General features: G+C 35.6%; 1 protein-coding gene across 11 annotated transcripts in view; it reads right to left on the bottom strand.

Moving 5' to 3' along the window:
- Nucleotides 1-16,541, bottom strand: part of Nlgn1 (neuroligin 1) — an 891,533-nt gene that overhangs the window by 479,147 nt on the left and 395,845 nt on the right. For 5 of the 11 annotated variants that reach the window (XM_016000879.3, XM_076573974.1, XM_076573973.1 and 2 more), the window contains one exon: nt 3,991-4,050. The exons of the other annotated variants lie outside the window; for them this stretch is intronic. In XM_016000879.3, coding sequence (XP_015856365.1) covers nt 3,991-4,050 — 60 coding nt within the window. The remainder of the gene's footprint in view (nt 1-3,990; nt 4,051-16,541) is intronic. 11 annotated transcript variants of the gene reach the window in all.

Raw genomic sequence — 16,541 nt, 5'->3', positions numbered from 1 at the left:
GATTATTTTCTTCTAAAGTATTAAGAAAGAACTGTATGTTTTTTAAGTTAGTGAAATAATACACTTGCAATATTAGCCATTAGCCTCAGTAACTATTGCATCCTACTTACAAATATTTTAGGCCAAGGTAGAAAATGTCAATGAACTAGATCAATCCACAGAGAGTCTTTGTGCTTGACAATTGTGACTCAGCATCACCGTTCCTCTCAATGGGCCTGGTGAATAATTGGTAGACAAATTCCTTAAATATGTGTATTTTTCTTTTTAAGGACCCGTGGACCGGTTAATTGTCTGTATTTAGAGATTTGGGATATTTTAACCTGTGAAGCATTGCTTTAATTAAATTTTTGTCTGATACATATAAAGAGACACTTGAAGACATGTCTGTGGCTTTCACTCATGTTTGTGGTGACAGTTATCTTTTAGAACTGCTCATGTAAAATAGAAAGTGTGGCTTAATTTGTTCTTGTTAATCTAGACACAAAACAAATGTGTTTGGTTACAAAATAAATGAGAATCTACAGATCAATGTTTAGGGAACTCAAATCTCTGCAGAGATAGTAAAACTGTGTCTGAATATTACAATGTTAATTTTGAGGTATTCTTGGCAAAATTAAATATATCTCTGCAATCTTCTAAGTTCCTAAACTAAGGTGAGAAAAACTTTGGATACTATTTCAAATCATTCCTATGACTTTAGATTAGCCTATAAGACACATAGTTCTTTTGGTTATTATAAATCATAAATTAAGAATGATGTGACTGTTTTCAGCCTAGAGACTGCTACAGATAGGGAATTAGAAGTAGCACTCTAGGATGCAGAGAAGTCTTAATGCAGCTAAGTAAATAAAGGACAAAGGATAATGAATGTCAAAAGGAGCCCAGAATGCAGTGGCTAAGACCAGGCCAGGAAAGCTATGGAGAGTTGTCCTGGCTTCCAGTGAAGGAAAGGAGCCCTGCACAAGTGATTTATATCCTTTGTTCTGTGTCCAGTGATGCCAATTCAACATTTGCCACAAATCTAAACTGCTCATTAGATTATTTATTTGCATCAAATCTACAAAATAATTCTAAGAGCAGTAAAGAGATTATCAGACTTTACTAAATGTTTTCTTCATGGAATATCTGAATATATCTTTATTGCTTTGAAGTAATTTTCTAATGTAGAACAGAGGAAGGGACATCAATAGAACTGAGTGTTGTGATAGCACACAGTTTTCAACATTTAATAACATTCCTTGACTTGGAAGCTCTGGCAAAGTGGCGTCCCATGTCTTGAATGAGACCTGACATTGTAACAAGTGTTTAGGGTATTTTTAATAATGAACTAAAAATGATAAACATGATTCAAAAGTGATCTGTAGAATAGATGCAGGTGAAACAGGGCTTAACTTACTATCAGTACTCAGGGTACCTACTCCAAGCGTGTAGATATATATGTGAGCTATCTGACTCAATGGGGAAATAATCTAATTAAATCAACACCTGAAAAAATTTTAAACTAGAATGATGATTTATTTAAGTCTTGTGACTGACTACATTACTGAATTTTGGACTTTGCAAATGCAGTTCTCTATATTAACAATGTAGAGGACATTGGATTTTTAGGGAATTTTATATATTTTACATTTTCTTAAAGCACAAAACTAGAACATCACCCATGTCCTACAATAACATAGATACATTTTGAAACTTTGACTATATCAGACTTAGTATAAATTTATCCTTCAACTATTTAGCCCTGGAAATTATGCATCTTGGAAAGTGATATTTAGTTATTTAATATTAATAGTAGTATTTAGCTTGTGTTTAATGACTAATTCTTCATTGAGATCCATGGTAAATGAATATATAAACAAATAATAATAACTATACTATAGTCACAATTTAAAAAAAATTATTTTGTGTGTGTGTGTGTGTGTGTGTGTGTGTGTGTGTGTGTGTCTGCATGCACACACCTAAGAAATTTGAGGGAGTAAAGAATAAAACCTCTTGGAGCTGAAATTATAGGTATTTATGAGCTGCATGGGTGAGTGCTGAGTTCTGAACTCTGGACCTCTAATAAAGTAGTGTGCTGGTTTGAATGACATTGGCCCCTATAGGCTTATATATTTTCATGTATCCTGCCCAATTAATGAGCTATTGGGGAAGGAGTAGGAGGCATAAGCTTTATTGTCAGAGGTATCATGGGGGGTGAGCTTTGAGTATTCAAAATCCCAGCCCAAGCTCAGTGTCTATTTCTCTGTCTGCTGCCTGGTGAACCTGATGTAGAACTCTCATCTACTCTTGCACGCTGCCTGCTTAGCACCATGATGATAATAGACGAAAGCTCCAAAACTGTAAGAAAGCCACCAAATAAATGCTTTCTTTTTAAAAGTTGCCTTGGTTATACTGTCTCTTCACATCTTTTCAGCCCATTAATAATTCTGAAACGATATACAATATAAATTTGAAGATATAACAATTAAGCTTGCAATGTTTTCTTTAACAATTAATTTTCCATTATAGAAGAGTTTGTTGAGTATGTCCTAACAAAAAAATTAAAAATAAATGGATACAAATTGTTTCTGAAGGTGATTTAGTCAGAGACTCCTTCAGCTTGTTGAGAGAGTCGTTCTGCTGACCTGGGAGCAGATAGTTTTATTTCAGAAAATCCATCCTACCTTCTTATTAATATCTTTTTGAGATTTAAAGCTTTGGGTGAAGATATAAGATCATACATTGTATTAATCACCTCTCTAAAAATTATAATTAGGGTAACATACAAATCCAAAACAAAGAAAATGTACATTAAAAATAAAATCCTGAATTGAAGGAAGATGGGCTGAATGGAGCCATAGCCTCTCTAGAAACTTAGTTAAATATCAGATAGGAAGACAGATGCTCAGAGAGCATGTGGATACATAGATTTAACAATTAACTGGAACTGTATACTTTGAGAATATAGGAAACAGAAAAGAATTCCCATATTAATGAAGGAGAAAATAGTTCATTACTTGAGGATGATTATCCTTTGATAGCTGGAAAATTTTGTTTCACATTGTTAGATTATATAAAAAGTATATACCTTTTGAAATGAAAAGACATAGCTGTATTTTTAAATAAAAGATAGAGTTGTAATACTGTTTTTGAAATACCTATTAAATTTGTCAAAAATATTTTTAAGATTTTTTTTTATTTTTTAATAATATGTATCTGCACATATGTGTTCAGGTGCGAATGTGTGTCAGTTTAGGTACCCATGGTGGCCAGAACAGGGCACAGGACACCGAGTTACTCCTGACATGGGTGCTAGGAACTGAACTAGGAGCCTATACAAGGACAGATAGCTCTCTTAACCTCAGAACAGGGACCAGGTGACTTATGTGCTTACACTTTTTTTTATTACTCACCCTAATAGTGTGGAGCCTTTGTTATCTATGTAATATCATTTTGCTTATGGGATATTTAAGAATATCAACACAAAAAAAGGATTTTTTTTTAAAAAAAATCTAAATCATATTGCTCAAGAAACACTTTGTATCAGTTTGTCTCTCCTTTAATAGAGCATGGAGTACTTTTGAAAAAGGAAGTAAAATGTAAAAATGATACACAGTCAAACTGTCCCAGATATCTACATAGATTAGAGCACATGCAATGGGTACAAGGACTACAAGTAGGGGTTGTTAGTTCAAAGTATATGGACGGATTCATCAAAACATGGGATGAAACATATCAAAAGTCAGTTCAAGAAAACCAAAAAAGAAAAAAAAAGCCCCTCTTTTTAAAACATCTTAATGGTTGGCATCAAAATGTAAAACATAACACTCACTTTAAAAAAATTTTAAATGTATATTCATATGTAACAACAAGCAAGAAGACAAAACACATCAAAAACAGGAATTAAAAAAAGAACTCTTCAAAAAAAGACAAGAAGTAAAAAAATAGAAAAGGGTGGAAAAAGTGATTGAAGCCCTGGTCATGCAGATAGATTCGGTGGGGGAAAAATACCTTCATCTTCAGCACCGTCATTATCACCTAAATCATCTGTCTGTTTCTTTGTAAGGGGACCTAGGATTGAGAACGGAGAAATGGAGGGAAAAAAAAGACAATTCAAGAATAAACAAGATTGAGGGGGAAAAATAAATATAAATACTAAAATTCTCAAGGATATTTCAAAAAAGAGTGGGGGAGTGGTTATATCACAGTTGATTTTTATTTAGGAAAAAAATTCCCTTCCCCAAAATATCTCCTAGATTTGGTTTCTGAACATTTTCAACATTTAAAGTACACTATAGCTTAGTATTTCAGTCATAGGCCAAAGGAATAATTTTGTAAAAAAAAAAATGCACTGCATATAAAAAGTAAATAGTTTAATTAGTTGAATGCACTTAATTTATTCAAAGTCCTGTCTAATTAAAATTTATGACAGTCATAAAGCTATAGCAGGTCAAACTATTCTTTAACTGGAGACTAGCGGATAACACTAGGAAAAGAGAGGAACGTTTTGTAAGTTGTTCTTTTTCTGCTTTTTAAAAATTCTGTCTTTGTATGATCATTAACACTTGTGTTTTACACATTTTTAATTCATACGTTTTCAAAAAACTGTGACTTTTTAAAATTACTTGTCATGACACAAGAACTCCCCCGTGTGTTTTAATTTAAATGTTAGTCGTGGATTTAGGGCAATTGCCACACGCGAATGTATCAACAGATAATTTTGTTGCTTGGCAGAGAAAAGGTACCATCAATAGAAGTCATGTTTAGCTATCTAAGTAGTTAAACAGTCAGGGATAATACTTCAAAATCAACTTTATGAACTAGTGGAATCATGCCATTGTGCAATGTCATGCCCACTATACTTATTTATAATAAGATCATGTTTTAGAAGGATAACTGTATGAAAACACTGTGAATGTTTAATATATTTTTTATCATCCCTAACAGTGCTAATTTGCTGGTAGAAGAGAACACACCAAAGGGGAAGTCAAAGGCCATAAGACAGTAATTTTAAGTGCCACAGAGTTGACACACCCAGCACACAGAAAGCAAGTCAAGCCCCAGATTTCCTTTCCATCTCCACAACCATTTCATTTGTATGACATTTCATAATCCTCATGCAAAAAGCAATCACTACAAACACGGACACTCTATTTAAAAGGACAGCCAATCACATAGCAATAATCAAAAGAATTTTGTCATGCATAATGTAAGAGTCTTAGAAAACAGTGTGAAAGAATGGACAGTCATGGCTTGATTCCCAGCACGTGAGGAGGAACAAAGCAAGCCTTAACTATAAGCATTCAGCACAGGGAAGGAATGATAAACATTTGAGAGAGATTATTCCACATTTTCAGAAAAGACTTTCCATTACATTTGCAATTTAAAACAAAACCTATCATAACATCCCTCAAAGAGTGGAAAACACCATACCAAAAACAGAAGGGAAAAATTAGATGTAACACAATTATGTTTTTTCAGGTCAGAGAAATACTACTGAAAATATCAGTCACTGATGAAGATCAAAACACTGAAAAACTAAAAACTGATGATATAAAAAATTTGGCAATATAAAAAAAATTGGTGATAGATACTTCAATTACAAGGTCATGGTTTCAAGGTCATTCAAAATAAAGACAAGTAACTGTGCAAAACAATTCAGTTATATGCTTTAATAAACACACCTCTAAATACTGTTCTATAGAAAGAAACCTGGATGAGAGGAGCAGTTCACGTTGTTTCTCGGTTGTAAGCTCACAGATATCCATATTTAATAAGATCTTCTTCAAGTGCAAAAGGCATATAGGATTATGTGATGCTTATTAACTGTGCTGATTAACTTAATAACAGTTCCTCAAAGTAAAAAATCTTTAAATTCTGTATTTTAAAATTGGGGAATTGGACTATCTGAAATATTTTCCATTTCAAAATATTCTTCAAAAATGCTTAAATAATATTTATTTCCTAAAGATTTAAATATTTTTCACATTTCTGTTTCTTGGTTAGCAAGCAACACAAACTGAGGACGATGGTCCTTACTGCTTGTAAATCTCCATCTACTCTCCAATTCTCACTAAATTACCTAGTTTTCTTGATTCTTGAGTTTTAACCATCAGTAAAAGCGGCTCTTTTTTGCTGACTCATTAGTTTGATAATATTTGAAGGGATATGTAAATCCCATCACATTGAGATGACTCTTCTTATCTTGCTAAGGCTCTGTGTTATATTTTTCCCTTAGAAAATCTGAATGGAAGCATACTGGGGTATCTAATGTAATTTCCACGGTCTGTATTGAAAGCCATTTAGGTTCTACAGCTACTGAGCTGACAATTTCATAGCTTCACATGCCTACAGGTTCCCTCTTGAACCTGTGTGAGATGAAATGTCAGAGAGTGTTGTTAAGCAATATCTCCCACTGCTTTGCATGTGGGGCATAGTTTGCCATTGCTATGTACCTTAAGTAGAGAAGTCATAGAAATCATTCTCGGTGGAGAGTGAAGAAGGTCTAAGATTAGAATGCTTAACTGAGCTTTTCCTATAAGTTGCTGAGCTATCCTTTTCTTCCTCAGGAAGCTGGGTGCCTCTTAATAGAGGATACTTTACATACCCTACATACTGTAGTCAACCTGAAGTATTATAATCAGACATAAATATTTACTCAGTATCATAAATTAATGAAGACATTATCAGGGGAAAATGAAGTTGCATTATCTCAACTAGCCATTTTTTGATATACTAAATATTACCATTTTATTATGACATTAAATTTTTATTCCATTACATGTTATAGCTGTGTTTTAGTGATCTGAACATAATGGTGCTTTCTTATCTCAAGATTATTTTATCTAATGTTTTTTGAAGTTTTATGAAGGTAACAATTCAGGGCAAAAAAATGATCTTAATAAAGAAAATAGATTTCATTCAGATCTCTGACTAAAGATACTGAGAGCATACTGAGGGTCCTGAGTTGCCAATAGAGAACTCATTGCTGTTTTTTTTTTTTTTTTTGAGGAGGCTTCCATGGAGAAAAGACAGCCTGGGGTTTACAGCAGATCTCCACATGACTTCAAGGGTCCCTATGCTAGTGATAGAAGCAAATCACCCACTGCCCATCAGCAGCTCTGATTCTTTTTTCCCTATTCTGAAGTGTTATAACTTATATACTCACTGGTTTTTAAATATTTTTAATAGAAAGATAATATTGTAAACACATAGCTAGTATTAGTGTCTTTGTGATAGGTGTGCTTTCACCCTACAGAGACCAGGCATTCCTAAAAGTTGAGCATCCTGATTTCCTCAAGGGCAAATCTCTACCCTTTGAACAGGAATTAGTCACTAACAACATTCTAACCACAGCTTATGTTTCTTTTAAACAGCAAGAATGGCAAGCTCAGCATCAGCAGTTTTCAGTAGGTATCTCAAAGCATCAACTATAAAGCAAATGAGATCACTCTACCCGTGTGTAGAAATGATTTATTTTACCTTGAAACTCACTGGGTCTCTACTCCCAGAGGACTGCACACATAACTCTCATTAGAGTTAATAGGAAAGTAGACCTCGTGTCATTTTGAAAGGGAGTAAGAGTAATTACTGTATTTTATATCTTCTATAGGCAATAAATAGATTCAGTGGGGAAGCAACAGCACTTAAGCTAGCTACAGTGAACACCCAACCATGAACTTCAAACTCATTTCATTTCAAGAGTTCTTTTGTGATTTCCATAAATATAACAAAAGTCTCTGCCCTTACAAAGGACGTGTGATGCATTCTTACATTTTGGAATCTGACCATGGATGCTTTTTATTTTTTAAAGAGGAATTAAAAATATCAGCATTTCTATGTAGTTAACTGGAGAATAATTATGAGCTCTGAAATAATTACTACCCACCCATATTAATGCTGCTTTTTATCATTCTCTTTGATGAAGAGCTAATACACTTTAGTTCTCAAATACATTAGAACTGATTATAAATTCCTTCATTATAGTTTCAATTCAGCAGAAATTAGCTAGACTTTGTGTCACACAGATTGACAAAGGCAAGTAGGCTGAGAGTATTATTAGTTCCTGACTTAGAAGGCTGGCCATGAGAAATGCCCCTATCGAGGGAGGGGTCTCTAAGTCCTGAGGATTATTTAGAGCTCCAAGCCCTAACAGGTCACAGATGACAAACAGAAGGCTACTGACCCTGCTGTCTTGCCTCACCCTCTGGACCCTGGAGCCTTTGACACAAACTGACTATAAAGAATTTTTAAGGTCATGCACACAGAATGGAAGCATTTAAGGGCATAGCTAGTGTTCTTTGATCGTGAGACAAAGGCTAGTAAATAAAAGCTGAATCAAGTTTGAAAGATGAAAAATCTCCGTGTGTTCCAAAGAAAAACAATGCCAGAATTTAAGTAACAGTAGAGTGTATTATTCAACTTTTTCTCAATTATCAAACTGATAAACACTAAAACATAGTATGTTTAAATAAGTATCATTCTAGGTTACTACTGTAAGCCCTACTAATTTATGTCTCTATACTTATTTTTTTTTCAAGACAGGGTTTCTCTGTGTAGCTTTGCGCCTTTCCTGGAGCTCGCTCTGTAGACCAGGCTGGCCTCGAACTCACAAAGATCCTCCTGCCTCTACCTCTCAAGTGCTTGGAATAAAGGCGTGCGCCACCACCGCCCAGCCTCTATACTTATGGAACAAAAGATATTACATGTCTTAAATAGTCCATTATTTATGAACAGACATAAAGAAATTGTAGTTGAAAAGTCATTTTCTTCCTTAAAAAAATTTAGACTGTAAAACTTTCTAAACAATTTTTAATGATTGCTTAAATATGCATTATACTAAAATAAAATGCATTATGAATCAGTGTGATGAGTTACTAGAAGCAAATTTTGCAATAATATATAATCTCAGAAGAATCCAAACATATGCAGTTTGGGAGGTGGGCTCTGACACATGATGATTTCTTGGTGCTTCTTTGTGAGATGCCTGTTTGAGCTACTAGCTCATATATGTATATTTGGAAAGGATCATATTCCACCTCCTAAAGGCAGCAGGCATGCTCTATGTTTATCTTTGTGTTGGAAGAAAACACCTACGAGAACACAGAATATATTCCCCTCCACAGTATTTCAGAGTTACAGAACTATAATGTAGCTTTTGGGAAAAGTCAATCTGTTGTCCAAAGTCAGGAAAATTTTTTTAAAGTACTTGATTACATTATTTTGAAGTTAAAAAGGCAAATTCTATCTGGAATTAACAGGATCTAGCAGACAAAATATATAAAAGCAAGCAAGCAAACAAACAAAATCAAAATTAGCTAACCCTTACATTGAGCATCACCAAGTTTGCATAATATTTTCTTTAATATTGTATTTGCTCATTTTTAAATGAAGATGCATTATGTTTATTGGACAAGAATATCAACATAGTATTCCTTTCTCCTTTAGTCTGCTTCTCCATCCTGTATAAAATGTTAGCACTTTGTGAAAGGCTTTCTCACCATTTACCAAACTTTCCACATACCATCTAGAGATCTACCTTCAGCAGCCATGTGTTTAGAACACAGATGGCACCAGAGGTTTCAGAGGTCTTGAGATAGCTCATTAATGATACATTTATGATGGTAGCAATCATTTGACCTCTCTGGCATGGATCCAGCATTCACTTAGCCATTCATTCAACAAATAATTTTTCTGCGATGTGCTCAGAAATTATGGTAGGTAAAGGAGGCTAGATGACTTCTCTAGAAAAAAATAAAATCTTGTAGGAAGAACATTAAACCACTCATCACATACATATAAGCTTACAAATCAGAACACATGTCAACAAAGAATATCTTAGGGTTCTGAGAAGTTCCTCCTTAAGGGTGAACTGATAAGCCTGGAAGGTCATCATTGACCAAATGTGGAAAGGCGATCAAGAGGGAGAAAGCTTTGGGATTAGGCAGGAGTTGGGAAGAAAATTTTACCTATGGAAATTAGCACACGGAGATCCTACAGTGCCGGGAAACTATGCTGCCTTTGGGGCTACCAGCAGGGAAAGGAAGAGCGTGTTGGGAGATGAGGAGGGAGAACTACATGAACATCTATGAAACAGTCTGAACCTCAGCCTTTGTCTGAATTATAAAAGCAATGGGAAGACTTTCACAGGCTTGAAAAGCATCCTGATAAACCCTGACCTACTTTAGTCTTATGCAGAAACATCAGAAAGAAACAAAATCATTTCAGGAGATGCAACAGGGGTATTTTACACTGAGGTCTGCATCTTTTTCTTTTGAGATAAAAACACCTTTCTTGGAATGAAACTGGACACCATTCCTGACTGCTAATGAAAAACAAAAATCACCAAAAAGCAAGTCCAAGATTCCAGCAATTCTAGGATTTCATAAGACTTGATAGTGCTGGTTAAACATGCATTTAAAGTTATTCACTTTGTCTTAAAATTAACATGCCAAGAGTTCACATGTCCAGGATTTTTCATTCATCAAGGCAGACTAGGTATGCTGGGATGCCTCAGCCTTTCTGGCAGTACAACATCGACACCTTTCATCTCTGCCATCAAAGCCAACTTGACCTCTCTACATAACTCTGTTCTCAGAACCTACTTAGCATACAGAAGTATGCTCTGTTCTTATCTGACCATATAAAATTTCCAGAGGGAAACCTCATCCCTGACACTTTTCCAGTCTCTAAACCTCTTCTGTGGTCACCACTGTCCTGTGCTTACTCGTTATTTTCTCTGTCACTCACTCTAGACTGCTTCCCAATCCACCATGTATATCATCAGCTTTGAAAGTTATACATAAGAATCATGGAAAATTCCAAAAGAAATGAAAAGAATTAATTATTTTGTATCAACATCAGCTAAACTGCACACACAGCTCCTGAAGACTGAACTTGCAAGTGCTTTCAATGAACAGAAATTTAAGAGTCATCTGACTTCGATGTGTTGAATATTATTCTGGTGTTTTAAATAGCTGTAGCAAGACAGATGAATACCAAATATAGTATATCATCAGTTTTGATGCTTTAAAAATCCATGAGCAAAAGTAAGATATCTTATATTCTGAATGGAAATATTTAAAATAGTTTTAAATCCAGTGTAGATGGATGACCCTGAAAATAACTGTCATTGTTTCTCTACCTTGCTTAAATTTTTAATAGTTCTTTGTTCCTTTTGACTTAAAGTGAATTGTCCAGCCTGGCACAGGACACTTTTTACCAACTCAAGATTTGCTCTTCCTTACAAAATATATTTTTCCTACTCTGAATCTTCTCATTGTTGCTCAGAAAGTAACCTGATCCTCCCACCCTGTGTTTTATTCCATATGGTTCAGACTTTGATGTTCTGATTTTGATTCAGTGTGACTGGACACAAGGAACCTCCTGCAGAAAAATGTGGGACTTTTGTAACTTGAGGGGGAAAAACAGAAAGGTAGAATATTGCATTTTCCCATTATTTGCTATTGCAATGGTGAAAATAAAAATGAGGGAGGCAGTTCTGTACTGCCCAGCAAGACCTAATTGAGAAAACATCTTAAATCTGTAACATTACTAAATTTCGTCTCTATTAATGAGGTGAACAGATCTCCAGTTACTACAAAGATCCTATTTTCTGGGGTGACTCTGAAGTGTCCTAGTAGACACAAGGAATAAGGCTAGGTTCCTTGATGGTAAAGTTCTCAGAAGAGTGGGATATGGCAAGAGTGTGCTGGGTGAGGACTACCTGAGCATCTCCTCTCACATGTGCCCAGCCTGCTCTCAGGTTCTTACCTAAGTAGGGTGGCTGGCTTCTCTGTCTTCATCCGGTTTTCTACTCTATACCGGTTGATCCACTAGCTAAACAGACTGGAGTCTGTTGGGACACAATTCTGCCTGCCTTCCTTTCTCCTCTGATTCAACAACAAATAGGTACACACCAATTATTATAGAGACCCTTGTGAATCCAGAGTTAAATGCCCAAATCCACAGGATGGTATGGCTAAAAGCAACACTTCAAAGAAACTACTAAATCTTCCTCCACTCAGGAAGTGCATGCAGAATATTTTGCTGATTTTGCCTAGGACCCAAAACTATTTGACACAGTTCAGTAACTCCTTAGGAGTTAATAAAAGACAAGCAACAAGAGGAAAACATGAACAATGGGTAACTGATGTAATAAGGCATTCGATAAACTCTGTGCTCCTCATTCATCATAACCACACTCAAACTATAAAGTCTTTAAAAATCTTCAGTACACCATTTGATTCAGATGAGATTAAGGTTGAAATTTAAATTAAAATAAAAAGTTATAAAATTAACTTAAAAACCTGAAGCAACTAAAATTAAAATAAGACAACAAATTTGGTAAGATAAAGATTCAAGAATTCGCTGGGCGGTGGTGGCGCACACCTTTAATCCCAGCACTCAGGAGGCAGAGCCAGGCAGATCTCTGTGAGTTCGAGGCTACCCTGGTCTACAGAGTGAGATCCAGGACAGGCACCAAAACTACACAGAGAAATCCTGTCTTGAAAAACCAGAAAAGAATGATTCAAGAATTCAAAGCAAGTGAGTAGTATCAATAAAAGTGATAATCAGTAATGTATATTATTTAATATGCTATTAAAGCTTAGAAAAATGAAAAACTAACTTCCCTTAAAATGATAAGATTAACAAGGTTAATATATAGCTGAAAGGGGCAATTAAACCATGATATATTCTAGTAGGGCAGTACACAATTACTAGCCAGAATCATCAGAATCCTTCTCAATACCCAGAACATCTGGGCTCAGCCCATTTCCCAGGACACAGTACTGTAGCACAATTAAGGCATGGGAGAGCGAACATTTCACATGTCAGGGGTTAGCAGTCACCCACAGTGCTCTTATTTGCCCTCTAGAACTGATGTGAAAAGCCTGTTGCTGAAGTGCCATACACTTTGGTTATAGGACACAAAGAAATTAAGATAAAAGTGAGGAGGAAGCCCTTTTCCTGCCACCTGTGGTTTCCTATGAACCTAAAGATGTTGTGTCGGCTGCTTGGATAGAAAACAACCATGTCGGTTTGTTTGTTTGTTTTTGTTTTTTCTTTGAGCTATGGACTGTGTGCTACAATACTTCCAGGCTGCCAGGCAATATATTCCTTCTAGAGCAGTGGTTCTCAACCACTTCCTAATGCTTCGACCCTTTAATATGGTTACCCACGGTGTAGTGATCCCCAATCATAAAATTATTTTTGTTGTTACTTCAGAACTGTAATTTTGCTGCTGTCATGAATCATAATGTAAGTATTTTTAGAGACAGAGGTTTGCCAAAGGTGTCAGAACCCACCGGTGGAGAACCAGATTCTATGGCAGTAGCTGCATGGTAATGTGGGGAATAACCAACTGTCTTCTGAAAGGATTTTGAGAACTGCACCAGGGGAAATGATATTTTCTGAGTAGAATCCCTGTATCTATGGAGGTCACAGGTCCTAGGAGGAAGCTACTACCATTGTTCTGTTTAATGAGCTAAACTGCACTCTAAGTATTTGTTGAACTCATAGACTAGTGCTGTTTTCTTTGGGTGGAGATGTTCATTTTTGCAGTGAGGGTTAATGAGGAGTCTTATATCTTGCCTATGTACTGAGAACAAAGGATGTGGCATGCGTTGCTGCAAACAGGGGATCTATATCAAAGTTGCAGCCAGCCAGGGAACTATTACAGAAGACAGGGCAAAAAGAGTATAAGTCCTCAGGGATGGAGCAGAGTGCTGCGAGACAGTCTGATCCAGCATGGTGGGAGCAACATGAACAAAAATCAGTTACACTTGCCTAAACAAGCCTGGCACATCCCATCATTGTTAGGGGAGGCACCTGTGAGGCCTCAGTCCTTTCTGAGGAACTACTGGAAACTAATGGTTGACACTGAAGTCAGGGGAGGGGGACCTCTTCATCAGCAACGGAGCCACCTGTGAGTCACCAACCTCCAGCACCAGCCCCCCTCCCTACCCATACTCTGTAAGCAATCCTAATGAACTCAGTGGATCAAACAATCCTGACAACAGTATGTGGTGCACACCTTTAATCCCAGCACTCAGGAGGCAGAGGCAGGCAGATCTCTGTGAGTTCGAGGCCAGCTTGGTCTACAGAGCAAGATCCAGGAAAGGCACCAAAACTACACAGAGAAACCCTGTCTTGAAAAAACAAACAAACAAAAAAAAAGGCATTTGAAATGTGGAGGAGGAAGATAAGAAAGAGTGCCAGGGGTGTTACATATGATTAAAAGCTAAGGTAGTATTTTCAAATAAATGGTTATTAAGAAAACTAAAATAAATTAGATAACATTAAAACAGATAGAAGGGAAAACTTATTTTAGTGTCTTTATAAAAGAAAGGACTTCTAATATATTTACTAGAGTTTTTGTTGGTCATCTCATTATTTAAAATTTAGTCTTTATAAATGTAAAAATTGATCACCATAAGTGAGGATTAAAAATAAACAGGATTGTATTTTTTGGAGAAAGTGTCAGATTTGAGTTTTCATATTAAAGAAAATTTGAAAGCAAAATATCATGGCTGTATTTTATTCCCAGTGTAAGCAGAGAGAGAGAGAGAGAGAGAGAGAGAGAGAGAGAGAGAGAGAGAGAGAGAGAGAGAGAGAGAGAGAGAGAGAGAGAGAGAGTTTGGGATAAGGTGGCAGTTCTATTGGTTTAAAAACGTAAAATGTAAAAACAAAATTGCAGAGGACTCATAGTTGCAATAAAATGGCAGGGATGTAGTTTTGTTGATTCTCTTCCTCAGTGATGCTGTTGATGTTCTATCTTGGTCTACACAATGTATGACAGCATCTCAACCCATTTGGACTTTCCAGCTCTGCTGAAGCAATCACATGAGGAGGGTCCTACTCACAGAACACTTTTGGTATGCTTAGCTTACAAACATTTTCTGAAGAAAAGACAGCCACTGAAAGCTAACCTTCCATCCTGTGTTTCGGAAACCCATGAGCAAAATTAAGGTATTTGATCTTCAAAATATAAACAAGCCATCTTAAAAGAGGCTTATCTCTCAAGTATTTAATGGCTGCTGGATTAGGAGAATCAATATAGGATAAGAGGCCTATGCTTTATTGATTTCTTCTTCTTCATACTTTCATTCTTCCCTGGAAGCTACTAAAATGCCCCAAACTAAGCAGCTTTTGTAAGACAGTTCAGAATAATATTTATCAAAGATAATATATTTAATACTAATATTTGGCCACTGGCAACCAAATTCTCCTTTGAAGAAAAATATCTTTACTAGTTGAGTGTTTTTCTATTAATTTTTCTGCATTTTTGTAAAAAGGTATTTTTTTAATGTATGAAAAATATCTTTGAGGTTTGTAACTACTTCACCTTTATAAAAAATACTTGCATTTAATATCATTGAATTTTGTATCTTATGTGGCCAGCTAGAAATAGTCAAATTAAAATTTAAAGCATTAAATATTCAACACAATTTAGCCAAGAAATGTTTCAAACATTTATACATGAATCAATGTTTGGTAATTTTAAATACACTAAGAAAGGTAACAATGATGAGCATCCTTTAGTGAGTTATTTGGATAAGCAAAACTCTCACAAGAGAACAATCATGTAGTCTTCCAAATACTGGCTCCCTCATTTTCACTTCACAGTTAATTAAAGATATATACTGCAGTTTTTTATATTTCTCTTTGGGGGCCTGCCACTCAGCTCCCAAATAAATAAATGGAGACTTATTCTTACTTATGAATGTCTGGCCTTTGCTTGGCTTGTTTCTTGCCAGGTTTCTAACTTAAATTATCCCATTTATCTTCTACATTTTGCCTCTGGGGCTTTTTACCTTTCTTTATTCTATATGTCTTTCTTCCCTTCTTTTTCATAGCTGGCTGTGTGGCTGGATGGCTGGACCCTGGCGTCCTCTTCTCCTTCTTTTCTCATTCCTTCCTCTTTTTTCTTCCCAGATTTATCCTCCTATTTATTCTCTCTGCCTGCCAGCCCCACCTATCCTTTTTCCTGCCTTGTTATTGTCCATTGAGCTCTTCATTAGACCAGATGTTTTAGGCAGGCAAAGTAACACAGCTTTACAGAGTTAAACAAATGCAACATAAAAGAATGCAACATATCTTTGCCTAATTAAACAAATATTCCACAGCATACACAAATGTAATATATCTTAAACTAGTATTCCACAACAATACACTTATTAGAAAAAAATCTTCAGTTTCTAAAATATTTTAAAATACTGTTTGTTATTTTGGTTGCCTATAACTAGGCTAGAATTTGTTCATAGACTATTACACATAGGACACATGAGATTAGGGATCACTTTATAAACATAAAGGCTATATCCATATATGTTTGAAGACACACGTTTATGTAAGTATGATATGTGGGCTCACTTCTCCTCTGTGATCCTCATAATGATAACTTTACACAGTGAATGAATGAATCTAGTTATTTGGTTGAAATTTGTTTCTGTAGACAGATGAGCTATCTAGACACTCTTTTATAAGCAAACCATAAGTGGAAAACAACAGCAATAGGACATAACTGAATCTAAGGAAGATAAAACATTTCAGACTTAAAG

This window comes from Peromyscus maniculatus, chromosome 6 (assembly GCF_049852395.1).
Source record: "Peromyscus maniculatus bairdii isolate BWxNUB_F1_BW_parent chromosome 6, HU_Pman_BW_mat_3.1, whole genome shotgun sequence".
Classification (NCBI taxonomy): Eukaryota; Metazoa; Chordata; class Mammalia; order Rodentia; family Cricetidae; genus Peromyscus; species Peromyscus maniculatus.
Note: the sequence above shows the minus strand (reverse complement) of the source record. Positions and strands in the feature narration are given on the sequence as shown.